Genomic DNA, 26,218 nt, shown 5'->3' with positions numbered 1-26,218 from the left:
GCCATCACTCGGAGGGCGAGCACCTACGAGGGTTCGTGTCGTGCTCTGTTTCCAAGCACAAGACTGCACAAGATGGGAGGATTCACAGAAGGCGGGCGGGTGGGGGGTCGAAAAGTGGGAGTGAAGGTCGGAGTTGATAGGTACCTCTCTCGCTTGCTTTGCTCTGACGCCCCGCGGCCTGCTCGATGATGTCATTCAGCACCATCACGTCTGCGGACGCATGGAAAAAAAACGAAACGAAATGGGTCACTTCTAGTCTTACACGCATTTGCGGCACTTTTCTTTGCATCGGTTCTAAATTAACTAAATTAATTTCAGCGACCGGAGTGAGACAGCTGGCATGTCTAAAACTGTTACCCGCTGGCGTATGATTGCTGCATCTCCTTAGGCTCATTCAAGATTCACCTTTAATTTAGTACGCGACATATATTCTAAAATCTAAACATGCAGATACGGAAGATATTCTTGTGCGTTTCGGTATGCTTCTAGACACGGTAGAAAAGACACAGCAGGCAAGTGCAATTTAGATCGTTTAATTCGCAGCTAGAATCGCGCCATTTACGCCCCTTACACTAGTTACGAATTACCTTTGTCGATTTTTTTTTGCAACTTCGACTTTATTGTTGCCTTGTACGCGTAGCAGAGTTGAGTTGACGCAAATGACCTTGAAGACCGCGTTTTATGGAATAAAACTGCACAGAAATGAGCAGTCTAAAAGTCTCCGCGTGTGCTTGGCTTGAGTGATCATGAAAACAATTTAGTCACCATTATTGCAATTAAATTAATGTAATTTAGGCATAACGACTCTCATCTCGCATTATCAACTCTCTAATACTTGTACCGTGTTCATAAATATTTAGAGTATAAGCATTATTGATACTCTTTAGCATCAATTTCATTTGAGCAGATGATGTTTACCTTTCATATCCACGAGGCCTTGCCTCTGTGACGGTTCAATAAAAGGGTTGTCTGGTTGCTCCTTCACAGCCAAACATTCCTCCCCATCCAGAGTCATTTCCTGGAAAGGAAGGTTTCGCGTGAGAGCCTTAAAAAGGCCACATCTGCACAGGTATTCCAACACTAAGAGTTGTAAAGATTCCTCCGGTATATATTCCGGGAATTATTTTCATTTATAATTACTATCTGCTCTGTCCATGGTGCAGTATTTTTTCCAGAAAGTCTAAGTAGCAGTAAGAATGCACATCTCTACCATGATTTGGTTGTGAAGCTAAAAGCCCACTCATACTTTTTTTTTGTTTTTAGAGTGGAAATAAAGTTTCGGTCACAAAGTCTAATGTAATGAGTACGTTAAAGTATTTTTGTTGACCAATTTTTAGTGTCGAACAGGGACCTGCGTTAAAAGTTTATTGTAGCCTGTTTTTTTCCTCCCTGATCCAGCATCTACGATGGAAGAACTATTTACGTGAGCAATTTAGGCCAATGTTCGCTCTACTGGACAGGTTGTGGCCAAATAATGTACGAGTAAAGACTGCGCAATGTTGTAATAAATCAGCATAGGGCGAAATTCAAAACGGAAGATGGCGAATAGATTAATCATGAGGTTATATTTCTTCGAAGCTGCCTAATTTTCGGATTGTTTCAACAGTCAAGGAAGCACAAAATTATCTTCGATAATTGAAAACGCAAAGCACAGGGTTAAATACATCACACATGAACACAACCTGGAAAGAATAGTCGAGGTAAAAGAAACGCACTATGTACTGTTTGTTTGGCACACGGTTTGACAAAGTGACTTTGACGCTGAAAGAACAAACTTATCTGAGATACAGGACGAATACTGTTAGAATCTTTTTTTTTCTATTCCGTGGTAAACCACACAAACATTGTACAAACGCCTGCACAAGAGGTGCGGTAGCAAGAAGCTGTGGGGCTGCACAGAAGGAGGTGCGAACACCTGTCAGCATGATTTGAAGAAACACGTTTTTCACATTACAAAGAGACACGTTGTTTCAGTGATACTGTCACGGACCTGCCACTCTTACTGACCTGAAATGCCTCGCACATTCCTCGAGTTAGCGTGCTTTTACTGTGCCAAAACTTTGACCTCTTGCAAATTCGGTTCAACCGTACACGTGCTTTGGCGTGTCGAGCTTTTACGCGGGCATGTATCATCCGCTTCAGGCCACAAGAAACATTGCTGCTGTACAATTCATTCATATCAATGACGGTCGGAAAGCAAATAGAGAATCTACGGTCGTCACTGGCACTCTGAAAGTCGTCCAGTGCATCTCTCGCAGGGAAGTCGAAGACGAAAACTTCCGTGTAACGGCTTCCGTTGAACGGCAGAACCGCAGTTGCTGAAATCCTACCATAGTAACCTAAAGACGTCCGACTTGAAACGGCTCAGAGCGAGCAAATACTGCAGCAAGGCCAGAAACTGGACCATACCTGCCACAACGTTTGGCATAACTTTGCAGAAGTCGCTGGAAGAAATGAGATGCTGATGGGTTTTTTTTCAGCCCCAGAAAACGGAAAGCCACGTGTTAATTGTGAACGGAAACGAAGGCTGTACTGAGAAACCTGACAGAACTCTACGTTGATTGCTTCGCAGGAGTAATTTATAAAATACGCTTATCATGTGGAAAGCTTTACATTGGACTGATTTGGCTCTGCATGAATGGCCAGGTGCGAAAGCATGCAGCTTTGTCAGTTAAGGTCAAAGCCAGCATATGGATTCCTGTAGGTGTGGGAGTAACATTACGCTAGCTCGTGGGATAGTGGAAGCGTTTAAAGGAAAACGAACTGGCATTCATCCCGAATGTTTACGCCTTTGTGAAACTCTGTTGAATACTCTTGAATCATCGCACTTGCTTGAGTGTAGCCGCCACAGTCTTTTACGCGTGCGCCTCATGCGCAGGTGTTTGCGCATGTTTGTTTCGTGCCATATGAAGCAGTAATGTTGCGGTGCTAATTCTGTGTCCTGTCTTCTGAATATGCTTGTTCTCTTTGCGCCAGCATGTTTTTGCTACAGCATGATAATGCCTGAGGCGCGTCAATCCACAGCTTTTGACGCGGCAAATGTACGAAAGGTGTATGCTAGCACAGATTCATTTGTATTGTCGCGTTTCTCTCCACAAAACAGCAAACAAAACCAAGTAGCCGTGCAGTAATTAAGAACACTTTGGCATGCCGTGCAGCCGGGCTTTCGGATGCGCACTGCTGACAAGCCTTCCCCTATCACTGAGGTCTAGAGATGTGAAGTAACTGTTTCTCTGGTATACAGAAAGAAAACAAATATGTAGTGCTTCGGACAGCAGGTCCGTTGAAGCGAAGACAATTGGCACGTGAGCGCAACTGATAAGGCAGACAGCAGAAGAAAGTAAATGAAGCAGCCAAGGCATTAAGTCACAAGGCGCTCAACTGACCGCTGCGTTCGGACTGGGAATCAAACCTCGATGCTCGGAATATGCCCACGTACGCATCTTTCACCAGGGCCCGATGCGCAGAGCAGGCCCGCAAAAGAGATACTCCGCCGCCCCGTGGGCTGATTCATGTCGCAGTCTCTGAGTTTAGTGTGTAATGTGCGAGTGCAAAGGCGGTGCTACCTAAAGCAGCGGGGCGATTAGGACAGATGGTGCGTCGTAGCGTGGATGGCTGCCCCAAGCACAGCGCGGGTAGCGTGGTGATGCGGCGGCCGGGGGCAAGCGCACAACGAAAGGATAAGGGGACCGAAGGTGAGAGAGAGAGAGAGAGAGCGACAGAGAAAGAGATCGAAAGGGGATCGTGAAAAGAGAGGGCGAGTGAGAGAGAGAGAGACCTCGTAGTAGTAGCATCCCTGCAGGTTTCGCGAGCGCGAGCGCAGCTGGCTCTCCTTGGTAAGGAGGCCGGGTCCGCCAGGCCCGGCCGCGGCGCCCCCTCGGCAGAAGACGTCCCCGCCGTGCGAGGTGTAAGACAGGCGCGACGAGTGCGACGTGTAGCTGGAGTGCCGCGACGCCAGGCTGGCGTACATAGGCAGCAGGATGGCGCCGTTGTCTTCGGACATGGGCGTGACGGCGTTGCTGTCGTCGGCGTACGGCAGGTGTTCCTGAGCGTCCCGGTACGTCTGCAGGACGAGGGGCTTGCGATCGCCCAGGCGACGCCCGTTGCTGCGCCAGCTCACGCTCAGCTGACTACCGCGGCTGCCCCTACGGAGGTTAAAGGGCGAGCCGGGTAGGCTCAGGCTGGCCTGCTCACACCACCGCCAGGACACGGCGCCCAATGGGTCCGGATGATGGGTGGAAGAGGGGAGGAGAGGTGGGGAGACAGACAGAGACAGAGAGAGGAAAGAGAGTGATAGAGAGAGAGAGAGAGAAAGCAGACAAAGCGGGGAGTCAGAGGCACTGCAAGCAACGCGGCCGTCGCTGACCGGGGAGCGAAAGAACGCGGCATCGTTGTCCGCTAGTTTACCCAACGCCTTCGTGCTCTGAGCATTCAAGAGTTTTGCCACAGGTGATTAAGCTTTCTGCCTTGAAGGAACGAGGGTTATGCAGTGAGGAAAAGGAAAGGATGACCACACACAGGACGACCAGTGCTCCACAACTTTCGTCGCCCTTTTCCTAATGCGCTTGGTCATTCCCTTCATGACAAGCCAAAAACTCCGACTTGCAACGCCATGCTACTGTGCACAATAAGGGCTTTTGTCATGCTTGTGGACTATCCTAAGAGCTTTTCGGCCTTTTTACTGATCATCTAGCAGTGTTCACTATTCAAGCCAGAGTGAAAAACTGTACAGTGGTTGTTAGCACATGCTAACATGGCGTATGTAGTTCACTCCTTGTTAGTGAGTTCTTTACATTTCCGAGGAGCGTTTATGCTCTTATTGGCTTGTGCAGAAGAGAGACCAGCGGTAATGAAGAATGATTCCCGAAAAATTCTGAGTTGGCTGTGTTCACATTTTGTCGGGCCATGCTGACACTACTATTCAGCGTAGTATTTTCTTATACGGTCCTGCCATAGCATCTAACTGTGGCGTCTCCCCGGTTAGCGACGGCGACACATGTTTATCACTACGTGTGCACTGCGGACGTGCGAACGCGGGGTTGTGCGCGGCAGCGAAGTGACGGCAGTGTCACAAATGTTGTTAATGATGTCGATAACATGTATACAGTTGTAGCTAATCACACTTGCAAACAGGGTCGTTTGGGAGCTTAAGAGAAACTAAAGAAATCTCCGTTTAAAGTCTGCAATGATTTTTGATTATTGGTGGATTCCAAAACAGCACGTGCAGCGTTAGTTCCGTGTATAAGATGAAAAATGCCGAGACGTTGTCACTCTTAACGTGTTTGTAGACTCTTGCTGTTTTTTTTGCTTCATATTTTTTTTTATTTAATGAGAAGAGGTCTTCCCAAGATGGATGTATTATATATCTGCTCACACGCAAAAGAAATTATGTAATACAGAAGTTTGTGGACGCAGAAATGATTCGCTTTACCGCAAAAATGCGCCAAAATCACTGCTGCCAAAATATCATTTGACGTTTTGCTATGCAGCAAAAGTTCTCGGTGTTGAGAAATATATGTCATGCATCCTTTCTGGCATGTGATACACAGTTGACGCATGTTCATATTTGATGCGCCCTACTAAGCCATGTCCTGTCGTATGTTATGAAAGTTGCGATTTTTCTGTGAAACCGATGCAAAAAGTTTTGTTGATAAGGAGCAGCACGAAGGCTATGTGCTGAGCGATTTGTAAGACTAGCGCATGCGCTTTCTTGGCGTGCAAGGACATCTAAGGCATCCACAATGCGGCTCTGAAGCCTTTCAAATTAAGTAAGATCAATTTTATGTTTTGCTGGACGTAACAGAATGATCTGCGTCCTAAAATTTCCAGAGGAGTTCTTTCGCTAACTTTTGTGATTTTAAAATACAGCTGAATCATTAACAGTTGCTGACAAAAGTTTCCCAAACGTCAGTTGTGTCAAGTTACTTAACCTGCTGTTTTCTGTGAACTCAGTACAAAACCTTGAGAAACTCCTGCGCTGAGAATGACGCTGAGATGTCAGCGCAACTGAAATATTTTGCACTACGTTTTCACCTTTGCTGCTTGGAACCACCACCTTGACCACATGAAAGTCCGTTAGCTTCTTCTACAAATGATTTTTACACCTCTGATAGATGAGGTGTCTGTTTTTTATGCACATGCTCTCGGAAGAATGAATTGATGGTTTGGTGATCGCTCTAGGAGCGCGACCCACTGGTTTCACTACACAAGCGGGACGCCGTAGTCGCTGCATGCACCCGCTGACCTCTCGGTACAAAGCAAGAGCAAGAGGTCAGCTCTGCAGTCTTAAAAGTCTAAAGAGGCTACACGTGCATATTTTCACAACTTTTTCTTGTTTTTTTTTTCTCTTTCGCGCACCTAATTTTCGGGCAGACAGCCGCCTAGACTACGTGTAGCAACGCCTTGGCACACGGGCTGCCCGGCCTACGCTCATCCAGGGGAGGCTCGCTTCGTCTACTCTGGGAAGAAAGGGGACAGCTACGAAGTCTCAGCACCGTCGAGAGATGCGAGACATCTTGATAGAGGGGTAACGAACACAGACGTCGCTTAAGGCACTGCCTACGGTTTGTCTGCGTCCCGAAGACAGCTTGCGTGGATAGACAGATAGAAAGAGAGAAAGAGAGAGACAGAAAGAGAAGAGAGACAACCTGCTCCTCTACGAGGGCCTCAGGATCGCTACGTCACGAGAAGATGAAGAAAGGGGGAGGCTGGCGTCGCAGCACGGCTTCATTCCGGGGGGGAGGTCACACAGGGAGTCCGCGCGTGCGCGAGTGCACTACTTACCCTTGGCCAATGCGAAAGGGGACGCTTCTGCGACATCCGCGGTGCGAAATGCCTTCGTCACTTTTCCCATTTAGTGATGCGCTGCAAAAACATCCGGGCTTCGGGGTATCACGTGACACATGCAAGGGGGAACACAGCCTTGCTTGGCCAGGTCGCCCAACACATAGAAAAGAGCGCGGCACAAGAGAGAAACCGAGAGAGAGAGAGAGAGACTGGGTGAAGCGGCGGGATAACGGGGAGAGGGCGTACGCAACGCGCGCACTGGCGCACCACCCTAAGCAGAAGAAAGAAAGGAGTGGCGGGCAGGCGAAACGCAACAAGACAAAGCCGAGTGTACCGCGAGAGGCACGTATACAGTCGTGAGCAGTTGTAACGCGAACAGCGACTAGCCACAAGCAATGGCTGCCAGCTGCAATCGGCCCATCCTGGGCATTTGACAAACCTCGGCCAGCAAAAAAAAAAAAAGGGGGGGTTGCGCGGAAGGACACATTAAAGAGCAATGCTGGCGTCAATGTTAGCTTTGCATCAGTGGTTGCAAAACATATCAGCCGGACATTGGGCAGTCCGCCCAAGAATTTTTTTCGATGTTGTTAATGAGACGTAAGAGCCTAGCTTGACTTTTAAGTGTTAAGCGCTAAGTACACAGTCAAATCATCCGGCCCTTTTCGTGAAGTCGGTTTTTACTTGCGTAATCTAGAAGACATTAGAAGAAGATCGTGTTGACTTTCGTTCGGCTCAACTAGCACAACAGTGTGCTCTGCTTTTGGTACAGTCGTCAGCGCGATTGTCTGGAGCGCTTGAACGCCAACCTGTCGCACAAAATGAGTGAAATTTTTAAGCAGGGACTCGGTCCTAGAGACAGTGCTTGCTCTGGAGCAAACGCACGCAGACGTACAGTTTGCCCTGGTAATTGCACTGCTTCAGCTACAGAGAAGATGAGCCAAGATTTCCCTTTCTTTGTTCTAGAGCACACCGCTCCAGCGCTATGGACAAGCAGGCTGAGGACTGCACATGACGAAAAACAGATATATTTCGCTCATCCTTTGCTTTATTAAGTGACAGTTCCCTACACATTGCTTAAGAGTATTCACATCTGCGGTCGAGGACAAACCAAAGCATAATAACGCAGGCTCAAGCTTATAGAGCTCGCAAATACATGAGCTTGCGTACAGAGCGCGAACACGCTTATAGAGACAAAAGAAGGGCAACCTCGCTGAAGACGGAAGGAAAAGTCGTCGCAGTTCTATCTAATTAGCGTTATGCGTGCTCACGCCTGTACAGCAGGTTCATTTCTTGGCAAAGAAAGCTTAAAAAGCAGTTGGAAGCACGGATGATGAAGGGAGTTTGAAAGTGCAGAAACATTGCGTAGTTACACTCGTGAACATGACATGTTCGTAACACAAAAGGTAAAGATGCACTGAGCAGTGTGCTTTCCGAAACAAGTTCACAACAGATAGACAGAAATGTTTCACATTAAAAACAAAGAATAACGAGTCCAGATAAAACAAAGAGGATGTTTTTTTTCTTCTTTCACATGAACAGTTATAACGCTTTTGTGCGTGCAAACCTGTTGTGTGTTCATACTGAAGTGTCTTTTTTTTTTTGCTCGAATGTTTTTCTGTCCGTAGCGATAAGCAATAGATGTGTCCTTAATGTTCACACATATCTTCTTATGGAAGAAATTTTCTAATAAAACAAAGAACAACCACAACAAAGTTCTGCGTTATGAGTGTTTGACAGCTTATGAGGCTAGTGATACATGATACAGAGCTTTGACGCATTTGCATGCGAATACGGATGCATCGGCATGCAGCAGACAGCGATGCAACGACAGCAGCATACGCAAGCGACAACCTCTAAAGCAGAGACACTCGAGCCAAGCAGCAGCATGCACTAAATGGGAAGGCGCCCGCGACTCTGGAAAGAAAGTCGCCGTCTCTGCCACTGGAGGCTATCCTCTAAGAAGGGGCAAAACTCCAGCCTCGCAGTTGCTACTGCCGTCGCCGGAGGGCCTACTAAGGGCGGCGAGGTCTATGGGGGAAAGTGCCGCTCTCCGGTGTTTACGTGTTGAGGGGAGGACTCGAAGAGAACGCCGTCGTTGCAGATATGCGGAAGACCGTACCGTCCGCAGCAGGGCACCCTTGTCTGAGGTTGCAGAGCACGGTCTAGAGTCACGGCACTGCTATGACATCTACTGGGGGGGAGGGGCTAAGCAATCCACTATCGCAAGAGCAAAGGAGATAACCACACCCCGTCTACCGAGTGCAGAAGGAAAACGACGCTGGGCCCTAATCGTTGCATACATGATCGCTATAGGGCACTTTTCTATTACTTCTAAGCCGACGAGCGGCGGCTGTTTTTTTTAATTCACAGTTCGTAAGTGTAAACGGGCATTCTACAAATACACCGTTCACTAACCAGCCGTGTGCAATTTTGCGGTTGTTATAGATGTTACACGCTTATTAACGTCATGTAAAGATTGAGTAACGTGTTCATCAAGTTGTGAAAGGATGCCAAAAGCTAATATGTGGACTTTACTGCAATGCGTCCGCTGTGAAGTGGTTCTAGTTTGAAGAAGCTAAACACAATACCACTTCTGAACTGTGCCGGGCACATCCAGTGAATTTATTTGTTTAAGTAAAGGTAGGGAAGTCAAGGGTTATCACGCAGAAGAAAGGCGGACCAAGCCTTCGAATTGTAATGTTGGAGCCTAATTGTCCACGGCTGGTTGGAAGAAAGAGCACGCCGACAAAACAAATAAATACGCATATCTAGACTAACTCTAGCTAGAAACTAGGCTTGCACAATGTTCTACAACAGGACAAGGCTAAGAACCACACACAAAAAATTAAATACTGCGAAAGAAAGGCGAAACCGAACAAGCTGTTCAGCCACACCAGTAAGAAAAAAAGAAAGAGTACAAAGGAATAGAATAGTAAAACAAGTATAAAAAGAAGAGGAAACGAAGGGAAGAAAACACGGGACTAGTCAACACTGGCAAACAAAAAAGCGCAAACAGAAGGGACGACACACGAACTCAGGCCGACAAGTGAAGAGGGTTGCCCGAATAAAGGGGACCCCCTTTCCCGATACTCACAAAGGGACTGCTATAACGCCGCCCTAATATCTGCAAACAAACAAAGAGGTTTTGAACCCACGCGTTGGTTAGCGCGGGGTGGTTGACACGCTTTGCATGCGCCGCGGCCAACCCTGTCCCCCTCAGCCTTTCGCTTTGCTCTCTGTTTTTTTCTTTCATTTTTTCATCATAAAATACGAATTCTATGAACGAAAAGGACTGCGGGGATCATTGTGTTTCCCTATGGTAAGATTATTCTAGATGTGACGTATCGCACGGAGCGGATCACGCACAAATTGATTTATAAAGGTTGGCAAGAAATAAATTGAGAGTCATAGCTTTCATTTCTTTTTCTATGGCAGCAAAAGCACTTTGACTGCAATTGTGAGACTGAGAAAGAAGCACAGCATAATGCGAAAAAAGAAAAAAAAAGCTTGCGAAAAAATGCTAATGACTACAAAAGACGAGCACGCTCTGCAACGGTTGTACATATCACTGACACGTTAGCTTCCTGTCATTCGTAATGATGGCTTGACTTTGGGATATTGTAAATTTAGTACCGGTCGGCTGAAGCCTGTCTTGCTCGCGTTTACACTTTTCTGGCAAGTACTACACATTCTATATTAAGTGTCAATACGTTCTTAGCAGTCAAGTTTGGCTCTGTTTCGTAAGCGATCAGCGGCACAAAAATAAGGCAGTTCAAAAGGCCGCTGCCCCATTTGGGAAATATCAAATGTCACTAAAAAAGAACCAACGCTAACCTGAACCATCGACACACTAAAAGGCACTGGAACACAGACTGAGACTTACGCATACCAGGGTTGGCTTCTTTTGTCTATGGCGTACATTTTTCACTACATCAAGAATTTACTGTAATGACTGCTCATTTTTCATGCGATATTTGAGAAGATGTAATGAAAATGTGGGTATACAAACCCACCATTGAGAAATATAGTGACATGGAATGCATTGAAGCATCTGCGTGTAAAGTAATACGCCATGTAGGACTTATTTAACCACCTGAGTACCTTCTATACATACTAGCTAGACTATCACATAATACGCACCGAGCGTTATTCGTTGCCAGTTCTCTAAGTGTGTCGATTCCTGACTAGTTGGTTGCTCTAACAAGTTGAAGTTCGTAGGTACATAAATGGACTTTTCAGATTTTCCATGGAGTAGTCCAGCACATATGTGCCTTATAGTGAGCTGTGCATTTTGCATAAAAAATAGTTTTCAGATAGTACTGCTAGGCCTAATCAGTTTTTAGCACCGCGGAGCTTGATTGTGTAATTTGTTGAAAGCGTTTCTAGATTTTCAAAAGTGATCTGAATGGAAAAGTTGCTTACTCCGCCAATGAAAACAGTGGCCTTAATTAGAACGCCGAGTTTACACACATAAAGAAAGCGACCGAAAGAGACAATGCTTTAATCGAAAAATGTTAAGGAAATTGTTCGAAATTATGGATAGAGCCACTGCATCTCATCAGTGCTTTGGTAACAGGTATTAGCGCCAGCATCCTAGACAAATCTATTCTGTTCCTTCTTTTAAGATGCCTTCGAACTGTGAACTGTAACTACCGAGTTTCTGCGCTGTTATTGTTATTACTGATGACAAGTGTCTCGACCCCTGTCCTTTTACGCAGTCATCGCAGTGACCACTCAGTACACTAAAGCCTCAAGTGAGAGGTGAAATGCCAAGGTAGCCACTGAATTCGGCACTTTTGAGCACTAGTATCCTCTGTGCACAGTGTTGCTGCCTGGAAAAAGGGGTTCAAAGTTTCACAAAGCATAATGGCGTTATAAAGGAAGCATATAGCATTGTAAAGAGGGTCACCTATACCATCGTGAACGGCCCTACACATGCATATTCGAGAGGCGGCACGCGTGTGTGTGACGTGTGTGTGAACGTGCGCGCGCGTAGAGAGGTGGGTGGGGTGTAGGATTACCTTCCGCACCTTAGAGTTGGCGGCGGAGCGCGGCCGCGACTCCGGGTAGCAGAGGTCGTCAAGCTGCTCGGCCGCCGCGTCGGCGCTCCTTAGGCTCGCCCGCTCCCGGAGGTCCCTGGGATCCTCAGCGCCCCGGTCCTGGCCCACGAAGAGCTCGTACGAGCGGCACGAGAACTCCGAGGGGCTCTTGACCACCTGGCCGCCGCCGTTGTCGCCGCCGGCGCCATCTGGATGCGGCCGACCGCCGCCGGCCGCCGCCTCGGCGCGGGCCTCTTCTTCCTACGCATCAACCCGAAAGACAATATGCAGCGTGTTTGGAGAGCTCATCTTAAAAAAAAAATTGGCTGTGGCTTAGCTAGGGTTAAGCCTGGATAAGCGAAAAGTTCTCGCTGCTTTTCAGCCAACACCCAAGCTACCACTTTTGGATCGGTGTTTCTGCGCCGTCCGAATGCTGCTTCTTCTTCTCCTTCCATGGTGAGTGTCTGCGCCTGTTCTATGGGCAAGCGCGCCTTATACACCCCTCTTTTCAAATGTGCACTGCGCACGGCTGCCGCGAAAGGTCAAGCGGTGGCGAGGATGGCCGCCTCTTCTATGGCCGCCGCCGCCGCCGCTCACGCGTTCTCGCAACGCCTTGCGAAAGAACCTTCTCCTCTTGGGACGGCGGCGGCGACCGCGCGGCAGCGGCGAAAGGTAAAACGGTGGCGAGGAGGAGAAGCGGCGACGCTCAGACGACGGAGTCAGCGCGTGGCGGCGACGACGGCTGCGGCAGCAGCGGCCACCTGCGCTCCGCGTGACGTCACTCGGTTTCGCGCATGCGCAGCTGCGGCTAAAATTGATCACGGCGCACGCCAGACCCGGTGTTGATGAGCCTAGTGAAGCTTTTCGCTTCAAACAAAGAGAGACTGCAAGACACGTCGCAAGCCTCTGGGGCGAAGAAGAAGCAACCACGGCTATGCGCGGCCCTTAGATATATGTGGCCTGAAGTTTATAAGTTGCCCGTAGCCCTATCAATGACAACGCCAACAACAATAGGACCTTACCCGCCTTGATAAAGTGACCACACAGCGCACATCCTGAAGAGGGCCGATTATGATGAAATTCTTAATGGCCGCCGTTTGAATATGAAAATATTTGGTAACGGCACACGAGGCGACTGGAGGGGCGGTGGCGGTGCTGTTCAACGCGAAAAACGTGCCCTATACAGCTGTACTTGTACTACTTTAGTTTTAGACAAAATTGACATAAAAAAAACTAGATATTTCATCGCTAGTGCTGGTGGAATTTTATGTACGCACAGACCAGCGTAGACAGACTGCAACAGTCTTTTTATCGGCGAGGTAGGCGTGCTAGTTCAGTAGAAGAGCAGTGCTGGTATTACAGGCTGGAGAAGCTACCCGAAGTGGCGTCGAAATGCATCTACATGTAGGTGATGTTTAGTAAAACTGAGAAAAGTTGCTTAGAGGTTCTGAATGTGCCCTAGAGATTTTTAATTTCAGATGCTAATGAAATATCTAATGGAGAAGATAGACAGGCATAAATCGGCTGTCGACTCAAGCGCGACATTACTAGGTTACGGATTAGTTGATATTTAAGGGATTAGGTGAGGGTATAATAAGGGATCAGTTGATATTGCATAATTACTGGGAACTACCATTAGAATAAAAGAAAACGAACACAGAGTTTTTGGCGGCTTCTCGAATCTAGCTAAAAGTTTTGCTGCAGGATAGTTGGACTCTGTAAGATGCAGAGGGCAAAATAATAGACATCATACTTTGTAAACTGGATGCCTAAAAATGTGCCCATGTCCGGTTGTCTTTGAGGGCGAACTTCTTAACCTTGAGATTCAGCTATGATGTATGAACACCTGCGTCGTTTTTTTCTGCTAGCTTAAAATGTCGGGGCCGCGCTACTTAAATGACGCAGCTAACATCTTCAGCACTGCCTATTGACTTCATGATAAACACAGTAGCGGTGTTATTGCTCTCTCTCATCTCGCTTAGTAAAAGGAAGAGGCATAAACAGAATGACTGTCTCTTCTAGTTAGAATATTATTTGTTTCAACCATTTCCTAATGTATTGTTGAGGTATTAGCGGGGTCGCAGCGGAGCACCAGACAGAGACGACCAGCGTGGCAAGCTTCTAGTTCCGGACTGCGCGTGCCGGGCGTGCGCTCCGAGCACGCGCTGTCGTTCTTTATTTTCTTCTGTCGCGGGAACGCCGATCGCAGCGCCTGCGCTTTATAGCGTCGCCGGGCGCTACAGGGCCCCCCGCCTAGACGGAACGTCGAAATATACGCGCCGACGGGGCAGAGATGGAGTAGCCACGGCAGGCAAGCAGGCAGCTGGAGTAACAGTGTCCCCACGGGGTCGCTACAAGGTCCGGTAAGTTCATGTCGGGGGCCGGGAAGAGCTGTCGGGTGGAGTGCACGGGCTCAGGTGGACGAGCCTGGCTGCTGCGCAACGGGCGAATGAGGCAGAGTGCCGAGCTGACAAAGCATATTAGGGCAATGGAGGCCATGGTGGGGCCGTCACCGACTGTAGTGCTGCCCGCTGGCACAAGTGTCATTGGTGCTGGACCGTTGCAGCTGATGTCGGCGGGAAGCTGGCACACAGAGTACGCCGTCACAAGCAAGGGAGCGGTCGAAACGGCTCCGTGGACAGATGTGGTCTTTAGCGTGGTGTCGTGTCGCTGCTGTAGCGCCAGCTTCAAGTCGTCCAAATAGGTGGAAATGGCTGGCTTACATGGCTCAGGTGCCCCTGATGTAGGGCGCGAGCAGTGCGGTCCGGCCACTAGGGTTGGCACAGGTGTGACCGACGAGACACCGGTGACAGCTGTGGTGATGACGGAGGAAGTTGCTGGGTTCAATTCCAGGTGCTGGGGTAAATCGGGAGTGGCCGTCCGGAGCGACTGGCCAGTGCTGATGCGCGTGTGGGCATGGTCGGGCTTGAGAGCAAGCGCTGACACTGGGTAAGGAACTGTTTCAGGCAAAGTGGGGCTGGAGGCGATCGCCGTGCTTGTTACTGCTGTCATCGGGTTGGCTTTCGCATCCTGCTCCTGATGACGAGTAGTGCTCTGCGGACCTTCTGAGGGGCTGGGAGTGTGACAAGCAGGCTTGGTCGTTGTCGAGGGCTCTTTAGCATCAGCGGGCGACGGCTTCAACCTCACAGAAGAGGCCTGCAGAGCTGTTGGCGGTAGTGACGAGGTAGATGGAGATGCCGGAAGCCTCGGCACGGCTGCTGCCGCAGAGTCGTCTTTGGCTGCAGGAGGCTCTGGCGACAACGCCACTGAAGCGCAAAGAGGCAGGGCCAGAGACGCGGGTACGATAGGAGTGGGAGAAGGACGCGAGGCGAAGCTCGTGCGGATCCCACCTGGTGTGGCGTCGAGAGAGACAGCCGGGCTGGAGACGCTGGACGGGAGTGGCGGCGATGCGGCGAGGGGCTGCTGAGGCGGGCCGGGTTCTGATGAAGGCTGCGTGGGCGCGAGCGAGGCCGGTGCAGGGCCAGAGGCTGGCGGCGGCGAAAACGGGTCCGCTGCGTCGTAGAGCGGCGGCGGAACGTAGTAGGCGCCGAAGTCGGCCAAGACGGCCGCACGCAGCGCATCGTATGGCCGGCCGCCGAAGGCAGAGTAGGTGAGCCGACGCAGGAGGTCGGGCGGGAGGATGTCGCAAAGGACTTCGTGTTTGAACGGCTGGATGGTGATGCCGTTCAGGTACATCGCAGCCTCCAGTTGGGCGAACCACCCGCCGACGCCTGCAGGCCGGAACGCCGGGAGCGGCGGATCGAAACTTGGGTGCTGCCAGTACGCCATGCTGGAACGCCGCTGAGATAGAAGGCACGGTTCGCCAGGTCACCACTGTTGAGGTATTAGCGGGGTCGCAGCGGAGCACCAGACAGAGACGACCAGCGTGGCAAGCTTCTAGTTCCGGACTGCGCGTGCCGGGCGTGCGCTCCGAGCACGCGCTGTCGTTCTTTATTTTCTTCTGTCGCGGGAACGCCGATCGCAGCGCCTGCGCTTTATAGCGTCGCCGGGCGCTACAGTATCATGCCGAAGTAGGGCCATGCTGCGTATTTTATTTTCTCTGAGAAGGCGCATTACCTACGTTCTCTCTTAGGCTTAAGAGCCACCACCTCTAAATAAATATACCTTCACTCACTTTGAGATGGAGCACCTCTGAAAGTCCTGAAACCACAACTCAACACTTCTTCCCCTCGCTGGTATTTCTGCCTTGACGCAGCCTGGAGCTATCGCTATAGGCTCGCTTACGTACTTTCATCTGCTAAACCGGTGACTACGTGGAGCCGCTTATAGGCGGCGCCAAAAGCCTAAGCATCGGCGTACTTCGTAGTAATAGTCGGCCACTGCTGTCCTGAGAACTGCTATAGGACTCGTTACGCCTAACCAACGCTAAATCATAATTCCAACGCGATTCATAGCGTGAACCATGGTCTAGAGACCTTGGAGCGTTCGCTGTCACGTGAGAGGAGAATCGTGGCGCTCCGAAGGCAGCGCTGTACTCACGGCCCGCATGGCTTCTTCGAGAAGGCGGTCCTCCTCCGCCTCCTCTTCGGCCTTCTTTTGTAATTCGTCGTACGACATGGCTACGATAGCCAAGATCAGATTCACTAGGTAGAATGAGCCCAGGAATATTATCACCACGAAGAAACACATGTGCCAAGGGCCCGCCGATCTTAGCACCTGTCGTCGATGGAAAATGGGCGTGGGTAGTGGGAGAGAGAAAGAGAGAGAGAGAAAGAGAGAGTGAAACAAAACCATGTAAAAGGAAGACTCGTGATCGTTTGGCGCCTCGGGGGACACTCGATGCATTTTCACAGGGTTACTTTAAGCTCGCAAATTTTGTACAAGCATTCTGATTGTCATTAACGTCATGCTGCACGCTTAAGTAGTTTTTTCTAGCCGTATGTTTAATTTCTATGAGCTGAGGGGCAGGTCGGGCCGCAATGCGAACAGTGTTTCAGTTGTATCCATATTCAGTCGTAGCAGAACGTTTGCACTCCATTGTCACAAGAGGTGTCTATCTTCTAGATATAGCTCAAGGCATATAGAAATTACTCCTTAAAGAAGATACGATAGTTGTGAATGGTGTAGGAGCTTACGTCTAGCCTTACCCAAAACACAATAGGCGAATCTGCGTCCTCTTATTAACTGAAGAGTTCATATTTGGTACTGCTCTCTCATTTTTGTTGCCGTTTGCTTAAATTTTGCCTCATAATAATGCACGCTAATATATTCAGTAATTCCACCCTGAAGTCAACACTGTATGCACCTCGTCGTTAGTATGAAACACGGCCGTAGTAGACTGCCAAGTATGAAGGCAGAGGATATAGTTGCCGTTTGTTCCACGCCGCTAGTGAACGCAGCCGGGGAGCACATTCATGTAATGAAACAAGTGCATGTTTGAGGCAAAGAGCACCCACCATTTGATAAAGTAATTCCCAGGCATCTTGAGTCATGAGCCTGAACGCAGAAAGAAATGACCAACCGAAAGTATCGAAATTGGTGTAGCCATAGTCTGGATTTTCTCCTATACCCTGCTGACACATGTAACCCTCTGGACATTGCCTGGAAGGAGGAAAAGAAAGGAAATGAGACAGGACGTTCCGAAGGCATGTATTGGGCACATAACTGAGGAAAAGATATTTTCAATAAGAAAATATCAGACTGCGATGCGTTGGTTAATACGGCAAGTCTGCTATCACGAGAAAAGAAAAGTGCGCAATTTTAGTGCGCCGGTATGGATTCCTCTCTAAAGGGCATGGCAAAACCACCTGGTACTTTCAAACTTTCGATGTATACGCTCCGTTTCCACACACTACGATTATTGTTTGTTAAGCGCCCTTGCATATAAGGACAGTGAAGTCAGCTAGCATTCTTGGCGCTTATTGCAGTTTATAGCTTGCATGGTGCGCAATATTACCAGCATTGATTTCTCACTGGCACAGTTGTCTCTCTTCGTCGCCTCCTTGTACAATGATACGTGACAACAATAACGAATTTCTAGGCGCTGTAAGTATTGCTTCAAGAAATTTTATATTAAAAAAAAAAGCCCCAGATCATCCCGCATCAGTAATCTGGCATTGTGCTTTGAAATGCTTCCAACGGAAAAATACTGAAAGCTGAATAAGGGGCAGCTTTCTTTTCCCCGTAAAGCATTAGTTCTTTTTAAAGGCACACATAGTACTAAACATGAAGGCACTTACTTTGCACCACTCGAATTGCCACACAAGGGGTGATCTCCGTCGTCGTTTGTATACCAGTTTGCTGCAAGCGCGTTGAAGGAGGGCATTAGAAAAGCAGCTACGAAAACTACTCACGCATTTCTTGCCTTAGCAAGTAAGAGAGAGCTTAAAAGCAGCCAAACAATTCGCGGCAGACATTCGCATATAGTAAACCACTGTCACTAGCTTAAGCATACTGCATTTTCACAACATGATAGCTTTTTTTCTTCTTTATAGCACGTTTCTACATAATGGCACGCATAAAGCGAAATAACCGTGCTTTCCAAAATGATCTCTGCTCTGAAGAAACAACTGCAGGATAGCTCGGGCAATAAAAACAGGCCACGAAAGAAGAAAGCAAAAAGATAAATAACAGCAAGCGAGAGAGAGGAATGATGCTGACTTACTTTCATTTTCAATGAAACTTGCATATTCGGCGTGGGAGAGATTCAATGGAGGTATCAGTACACATTTTTGCGTTAGCACCCCCATGTAGATTTGCAACCCAAGTAAGGCAAAAACCGACAGTGAGAACATTGTCAAAATGATCACATCCCTGAGGTTCTTCACAGACTCTATCACGGCTCCTACAATCGTCTTGAGACCTGCAAACATAAGAAAAGAGTGCCGGCGAATCACTTTAAAACGCAGGGAAGTCCATGATGCGACTTCGGAGATACAAAAAAAGCGCTTTTTGTAAAAACGCCACTGCACAGGAGCAGGTTTTAAACACTTGGTAGTCGTTAGTGGAAGCATAGCTCTGAAAACAATACACGATGGACCACGGGAAATGTACTGTGTCGGGAGAAAGAGACCCGGAAGAAAGGAGCAAGTAGTGCAAGTAGACTAGACGAGTTTACACGATAACGCAAAGGTGTTCCTTACTACATGCAGTACGTACAGTCGGGGACAAAAGTATCTGGACCATGTGATCCGTAAACGAAGCCGGTACTTCTATTATTAGGCGCCGGCTGGAGACCACATTTGTGGAGGTGAAAGTCAAAGTCCTGTTTTCTTTGACCGCCAAAAGTGTGGTTTACACCTGGCGGCTAATAATAGAACTATCGGCTTCGTCTACGGAGCGCGCGGTTCACAGACTTCTTTCCTCGACTGTACATCTACTCTATCTACATGCGTCAATACGGCACAAATGAATGAAAGCGAAGAAAACGTAGTCCACTGTTGACACAAAATAAAGAGAGGAGAAACTACACGTAACCAGCAAGAAATTTCTTCGGATATAGACGTGGCATGCTACATAAGTTCGATCACAGTTTGCCTGTCGAAATACTCGAAATTTGACTTGATTACTCTGTACGCAGTCGTATTAATAGTGCATAATAGGAATAGATCTTTCGGGTCTGAAATATTTACCGATGTTCAGATTTTTCAAATGAACATTCAGCCTTTGAACCACATCAGTACAGTACAAGCAATGGGTTCATGTAGACTACAAATCTGTTTCCTTCTCTTCATAATTTCTAAACCTATGTTAACAATCCTGCTATCTGTGTGTCACTTTCTGGATTCCACGTATATAGGTAAGCTGCAGAATAATTTAGTTGTTTACACACACACACACACACACACACACACACACACACACACACACACACACACACACACACACACACACACACACACACACACACACACACGCACACGCACACGCACACGCACACGCGCGCGCGCACACACACACACACACACACACACACACACACACACACACACACACACACACACACACACACACACACACACACACACACACACACACACACACACACACACACACAAAATAACACAAAACTTACCAGGAACTATGGCTACGGTTTTCAAGGCTCTGAGAACACGAAAGGTTCGCAAGGCGCTCAGGTTCCCCAGATTAATAAACATTGTAACATACCTGCAAGAGAAAAGCACAAATATCGGCACGGTTGTTTCTCTAAGTGTTTATCAACTATAAATTCGAATAATAAGACGTGTACTTACGCTAAAGATATAACAACAAAATCCAACCAATTCCATGGATCTCGAAGATATGTAAATTGTTCTAGAATAAATCCTCGAGCCACCATTTTGATACATGATTCAAACGTGTAGATTGTGGTGAATATCGTCCTGAAAAGCAAACAAGGAAGAAGCGAAAATTTAGCGTTTGTTTTCAAACACCCACAGAAACTTTCTGTACCAATGAAGTCACTTTTGCTTAGCCTCCGCAGGAAGCTTATATCGGTCGCGTCAGAAAAAAATATTTCACGCACATTTAGTTTATTATGCCTACGTGCCCTGCAAAAGTGACTAAAGCACAGGGTTGGAGCACCCAATGCTCAAAGTTGTTGCAAAAGTAAATTGTCAGGATATTTACTAAATGTGCTATTGGTATGTCATTGTTGCTATTTGTTTCAGCCACCGCTGAGAAAAAAATGATTTCAACTCACAGTTTACATGTTCCGAGGTGTGGCGTTTTGGATAATTTGGTGCCAGCATGTGCATTTAAAAATGTTTGTTTTTGCTTGGCTCTTGTGGCTAGTGTGTTGCCTCAACGCAGTCAAAGAAGATAAATAGAAGGATGAGCCTCGCAGAAAAATGAGCCGTGTACATTCTTTGCAAAGCCAATTAGGCGCGTTCGCTTTGAGGGACATTGTTATACATATGCAGTTACAGGATTAAAACGCAGGGAAGGTTTACTAACGTTTTCCGATCAGGCGTATACAGTGGCGGCTACTAAACCTGTCGTCTACTTTTGACACTCGTTCAACGGGTGATTGCATAGCTTTCAAAGATAGAACAATATATTTAATTCTGTGTGACTATGTCCATCGCGGTCGATACAGCGCTTGAAGAAGCCTTAGTAACCGAGGATGTGTTTCCGCTGAAAAATTTGCATTTACATCGCGCAATGGACACTTTATAGGGGAAATGAACACATTCAGACTTTGATAACGAGTAACGAGTACTCCGTAAAAAAAAAAACAAAAAAAACATTCGACTTTGGTCATACCATCCTCTTGGAACGGTTAGTTGGTTTATTTTGGACAAAAGAAATAGAAAGATTTGCCGGCAGTTGCAGCAGTCTCAATCTAGGTTGGGAAGAGGTTCTTTATAAATTGCACACAGATATACGCCAATTAAAAACAAAAAGCCATTATATAAAGAACTGAAAAGCCCAGGAAAGACATGATATATGCTGCACAACATTTCTAAACCTCACAGAAAGGCGAAGGTTTGGCGTAACAAAGGAGCGTCTTGTCGTCATTAGCTCTGTTCAGGTCGTTAACATATTTGCGTTTATTAATCGCTGGCTGCACATTCACTATGAGATCATCCCTGAGACATAGTAAGCGCCAATGAGGCTGAACTACTCACTCTGTTTGTTCAATTTTGTCGTTGTTGGGCATGGTCATGAGGACGCAGTTGACGAGAATGGTTACGATGACAAAGAAGCTGAAAAGTGGGTGCACTAGGATGCAGATGGCCAGTCTCCTGACCGGGTTGAAGGGGCTTAGCAGAAACAGCGCCTTCGTCGAGCTGAACCGAAAGATGTCCTTGCTCTTGCTCACGACCACGAACGTCTGCGAAGAAGAGCAGTTTGCCACAGTCAGCGAATGAAGCAGGCAGCGGTATTACCAGCCTGAACACGCTGAGGTGCCTGTGCGAGCAAATACTATGTCCAGATTGCATCTGCTCACATTAATAGTGTCTCTTTTGGGCTATCTTATAGCTGAACCCTACTGCTAATAGAAGTTTATAGTGCACAAATAGGTTCCATTGTGAGGTGAGTGTGGACAATAGCTCCACCTATATTCGTCGGTGGAAGAACAACGACATTGAAATAAGCAATGAATTTTGCGTAGACGCAGGTGTCTTCACTAGCGAGGATAAGGATATATATGTAGCAGCGTTAATCGACAGAACATAGCTGCCGTCACGGAGCTTCTCTTAGCCCATTTGACCAAAGTATAACGTTCTTGCTTCGGGGCATATGTTTTTTTCCGTCGAGTAACTAAAAATAACATCCAGACATGCTACATCACTGGTAGTATAAAAAGGTAAACGTAATTTCGGAGGCATATCACTAGTATTCAATGCTTTCATTGTGAAAATGGTCTTCGGCAATCGACAAAGTCTTTAAAGAAGGACTGTTCAGGGTAACGTGCAGTTAACATGAAACTTAACTATTAAGACCGATGAATTCAGGGCGTCCAAAGTTTTCACCGGTATTTGAACTGATAGTGCAGGCAGCGTGTCGAGAAAGTGTAATTCGCATTGTCCAGTGACGCAAGCACCACGAATGCCTTCTGGTTTTGGTTGGACAGCTGGTTTATCAGGGGCATGCGTTAAGCTTGAAAGTTCTTGTGTATATTGTTACGTGATGGCCAGCCGAACATGGAGACGAGTTTAAAGATGGCAATGAGATGATTTAATGGCCGCTGGCTTAACACGAGCACTCCGTCTCGCGCCACTGCCAGCTTCGTCTTCTACGTCACACTACCCGGGGCCACCGAGTGTTCGTCCCAATCATTGACAGAAAGACGCGCGAAATGGTGACGGGCTTGAGAGGAGGGTTGAACTGTAAGGAGAATGTGGTGAAGTGCTGGCCGCTCCGATGAAGGCGATGGGCAAATGATTCCTGGTCCGCGAAGTTTCCGGGCCCTAGGTCAACAGGAGCCGATGGTCGAGGCCCTTGGATGCACCGAAAAGCATTGACTGTGTCCTTACATGTGGGCAGCATTTCTGGTTGGTGGGGTGATAGGTTCTGGTCGAGGCAGCGTCTTCATTTCGTTGTGTCTTCTGGTCGAGGTGGGGAACGGGGCTGCGGTGAGCTGCGAGGTCAGTTCTGGTCTGCCTGAGGGCACAACCGGGCAGTGCGGATCAGGTACATATGGCTGATGACCACGGCAGACGCAGGACGCCGAAGCTCTGGGACTAGGATAGCGATGATAACCCAGCACCTCGGCCAAATGTTACGTGGCGGCCAGCCGAAGAATGAGACGAGCTGACTGATGTCAATGAGGTGATTTGATGGCTGTCGCCCTAGCGCGAGCTAGGGTGGCATGTAGCTAGGGAAGGGTACCAACCCATGTGCAGTACTCCGGCACCAGCCCAGATACGCAGGCACTTTTTATTTATTGTATCAGCCCTCCTGCTAGGCTCAGCCGGCGGTTACGTCCGAAAGCCGCCATAGCCGCGAAGAGACGCTAGGTAGAGGACATGGGGATGAACAATGGTCAGCCTACCAGGGCAAGGAGTGTAGAGGACTGTGCACTATCTGCTTCTACGCACCCTCTTGTTCTCGTAGAACTTGTCGATGTCTTCGATGGGCGTGGCGATGAGCTCGGGTGGGAAGTCGTTGATGATGCGCTTGGGCAGCGGTCCACCGGCCTCCAAGTCCGGGTCCGGGTCCCTGGGCTCGCGCGAGTGGTGCACGTAGTCGTCGGCGCCCGCTGGGATGCCCTCCTCGATGCGCTGGGCGGCGAGCGCCTTCCGTGCGGCCTCCTCTGCGATACGAGCCTCCTGGGCGGCCAAGGACTCGCGCGTGAAGGGCCGGAACAGCTGGACTGGCTCGTCGGCCTCCTCCGGCTCGCGGGGGGCTCCCTCGTGCGACGGCGCGGCGGCCGACGCGGGTTCGCCGCGCATCATCGCTGCGGGCCGCCCGGGGAAGCCCCGCCGCCGCCGCCGCCTCCGCCGCGCTGGTGCTGCTGCTGCTGCTGCTGCTGCTGCCCGCTGCTGCTGCTCCTGCCGCTGCCGCCGCGGCCGCTACGCCTGCGAAAACAAGGGCCACGCACCGTCACCAAAGGGTCTCCACATTCAGTGCGAGCGAGAACGGGAGTTCGTCCCGCATCATTCGTTTGCCCTTCTGCCTTTGGAAACTGAGGCTCGTGACGCCATTACTGACAGATAGACAACCACGCCTTCTAAATATCATAAGATAGCATAAGAGCACCATAGTCCCATACCCACTGGCGGTGTCATAATGGGCCACCAGCCAAGGTTGGGACCTGCAATTTGCACGCGGGTGGAAAAGGGAAAGTAGAGATGAAAACCCTCCTCTCCACTTGCATGGAAGCCCACAACGATGTTCTTATGCTATAGCATTGCCACAGCTAACGAAAATTAGGTGTGCCCCAGTTTTATTAAGTCGGTCAAGGAGGTGTAGAGAAGCGACGGAATCACCTGCTCGGCTATCCAAGGTGGAGATTATCAGTGAAAAGGGAAGCAAAAGAATGATTCGTGAACAAAATGGTTACAGAATACGACGCAGTGATAGTGTTCATGTAACGATGGCGCACAATAGTTGATTTTTGTGTCTTGTATAAAATGATAGTCACGGGAGGGTGAATGCTGGAACTGTAGTACAAGGGTGTTGTAATACTATCTTTGCGCGGTTCCTGCCCCATGTTTTTCTTTTTCTAGCGTAGAGTACAGCAGATAACTCGTATGTAAGCTTACTCGCGCGTGAAGAATGTCACCCCCACACAGCTTTAAAATGTTTCATGTGCCCAGCATAAATACATAGGTATGTGCTCACTGAATTATTTAGTACCTTACTTTGGACCATATAAAACACTTAGTGACAAGAATAAGGAATGAAAGGCTCGAAAAAACGAAAGATAAAAATATACACAGCACTCATTCGGCACCAGTGCGGCTATGTAGGTAATTTACATTGCTTCGCAGCCACCGGTGAAACAATGGGTACAAGCTTTCCCCTGCCTAGTGCTTGGCTTCTTTAGGGTGAAGTGCTTTGATCCCCAGTGCGTTGGGGACCCAGCAGTAATACAGTGGGTCTGCTGCACAACTTCTCTGGGGCGAAATGCTTGGAAAGGGGCCTTTATCCCACAATGTGCAACGAAAATACCTTGTGCCATGGAACTATTTGACCAAACTGCACTTGCGCCAAAAAAATTATCACCATCGTGTTAAGGTCTTCCCCAAGAGAACCTGCGTCTCCGTTCTCTCTAAATGCTTGACAATGCGTTTATCCTGTATTATCATGCGCATAACTAAGTTTTTTTAAAATTCTAGTTAGTTTATAGTTCAGTAGCGTGGCTTTTTGGGCTTGTTGGTACATAGTTTCAATATACTGTAGCGCAGCAAAACACGAGGACACAAGAGACGAGAGACGAACAACACGAGCGCTAACTTCCAACAAATTTTATTCTCCTGAAGCATCACATTTATACGCCAGAAAACAGTAATCACATGTGCGAACAGTATCAATTCCTTAGAAACCCGAGCTCTTTATCTGAGAGGAGAATGGAAGGTGTGCTTACACACGCGCATCCTGACCTATTTATCTTTTCCGCTTCAATGATTTCGCGCGTTACCCTTTCTCTGCTTTTTCCTATTACCCGACATTTATCAAAGAAAGGCTTACAGGTTTTTGAGTTGCATGCGAGAATGTGGTCAATGAGCGATCCGCCTTGCCCGTTTCTGACGTTGCGAGCGTGTTCCATTAGGCGCTCGTTCAGACATCTCCCCGTCTGGCCGATATAGTGTTTCCCGCATGACAAGGGTATCTTATACACAACACCTTCATCGCACGTGACGTATGGCTTCTGGTGCCTAGTTGTGCATCCGCGCGCTTTGTTTGTGATATATTATATATTATATATATATATATATATATATATATATATATATATATATATATATATATATATATATATATATATATATATATATATATATTATAGTATATTGAATAGTTTATAAGTTATTCTTGCCGGACATACGCAATTTAAACAAGAGAGAAGTTCGTGACTCATGCGGAATCTGCATGGCATGTTTGAAAAGAAGATTTCAGAACAAAAGCCACGTGCTAGCTGTCGGCATGTTGTGATACGATGCCCCACAAACCTAAACGGAACGATAGGTTCGTACTGAAAACACTTCATGGCAAGCTGATGTAAGAGAAGCGGGAAATGGTAAAAAACAAAAAAAAACTTTATGTTGCTGTTTGAAAAGATTTTATTCTAGTGCTTGCCGTGTCCTGTCCTTTTTAAGCAGTTAAACTAATTGCTATTATTAGAACCCAGGAACGACGAATTAACTAAGCAAATGAGATCGTAAGACGGATTCTTTGAAGAATGCGCCAATTTGCGTATTCTGTCTTTTCTTAAGAACCACACTGACAGTAGAAATACTGTAGATCTAAGATAACATCTG

At 47.9% G+C, this 26,218-nt stretch overlaps 1 protein-coding gene across 9 annotated transcripts in view; it reads right to left on the bottom strand.

The window, feature by feature from the left end:
- Nucleotides 1–26,218, bottom strand: part of para (sodium voltage-gated channel paralytic) — a 204,739-nt gene that overhangs the window by 38,642 nt on the left and 139,879 nt on the right. For 4 of the 9 annotated variants that reach the window (XM_089545193.1, XM_089545192.1, XM_089545200.1 and 1 more), the window contains exons 2-14: nucleotides 23,333–23,812; nucleotides 21,416–21,621; nucleotides 20,039–20,167; nucleotides 19,861–19,952; nucleotides 18,451–18,648; nucleotides 18,026–18,086; nucleotides 17,243–17,387; nucleotides 16,326–16,502; nucleotides 11,808–12,086; nucleotides 9,881–9,910; nucleotides 3,779–4,186; nucleotides 919–1,018; nucleotides 145–210 (exon numbers count right to left, since the gene is read on the bottom strand). In XM_089545193.1, the coding sequence (XP_089401319.1) occupies nucleotides 145–210; nucleotides 919–1,018; nucleotides 3,779–4,186; nucleotides 9,881–9,910; nucleotides 11,808–12,086; nucleotides 16,326–16,502; nucleotides 17,243–17,387; nucleotides 18,026–18,086; nucleotides 18,451–18,648; nucleotides 19,861–19,952; nucleotides 20,039–20,167; nucleotides 21,416–21,621; nucleotides 23,333–23,689 (2,248 nt within the window). In that variant the 5' untranslated portion in view covers nucleotides 23,690–23,812. The remainder of the gene's footprint in view (nucleotides 1–144; nucleotides 211–918; nucleotides 1,019–3,778; nucleotides 4,187–9,880; nucleotides 9,911–11,807; nucleotides 12,087–16,325; nucleotides 16,503–17,242; nucleotides 17,388–18,025; nucleotides 18,087–18,450; nucleotides 18,649–19,860; nucleotides 19,953–20,038; nucleotides 20,168–21,415; nucleotides 21,622–23,332; nucleotides 23,813–26,218) is intronic. The other 5 variants (XM_089545194.1, XM_089545196.1, XM_089545197.1 and 2 more) reach the window with 5 other exon arrangements.

Source organism: Amblyomma mixtum, chromosome 5 (genome assembly GCF_055824585.1).
Source record: "Amblyomma mixtum isolate Tamu chromosome 5, ASM5582458v1, whole genome shotgun sequence".
NCBI classification, from domain to species: domain Eukaryota; kingdom Metazoa; phylum Arthropoda; class Arachnida; order Ixodida; family Ixodidae; genus Amblyomma; species Amblyomma mixtum.
Note: the sequence above shows the minus strand (reverse complement) of the source record. Positions and strands in the feature narration are given on the sequence as shown.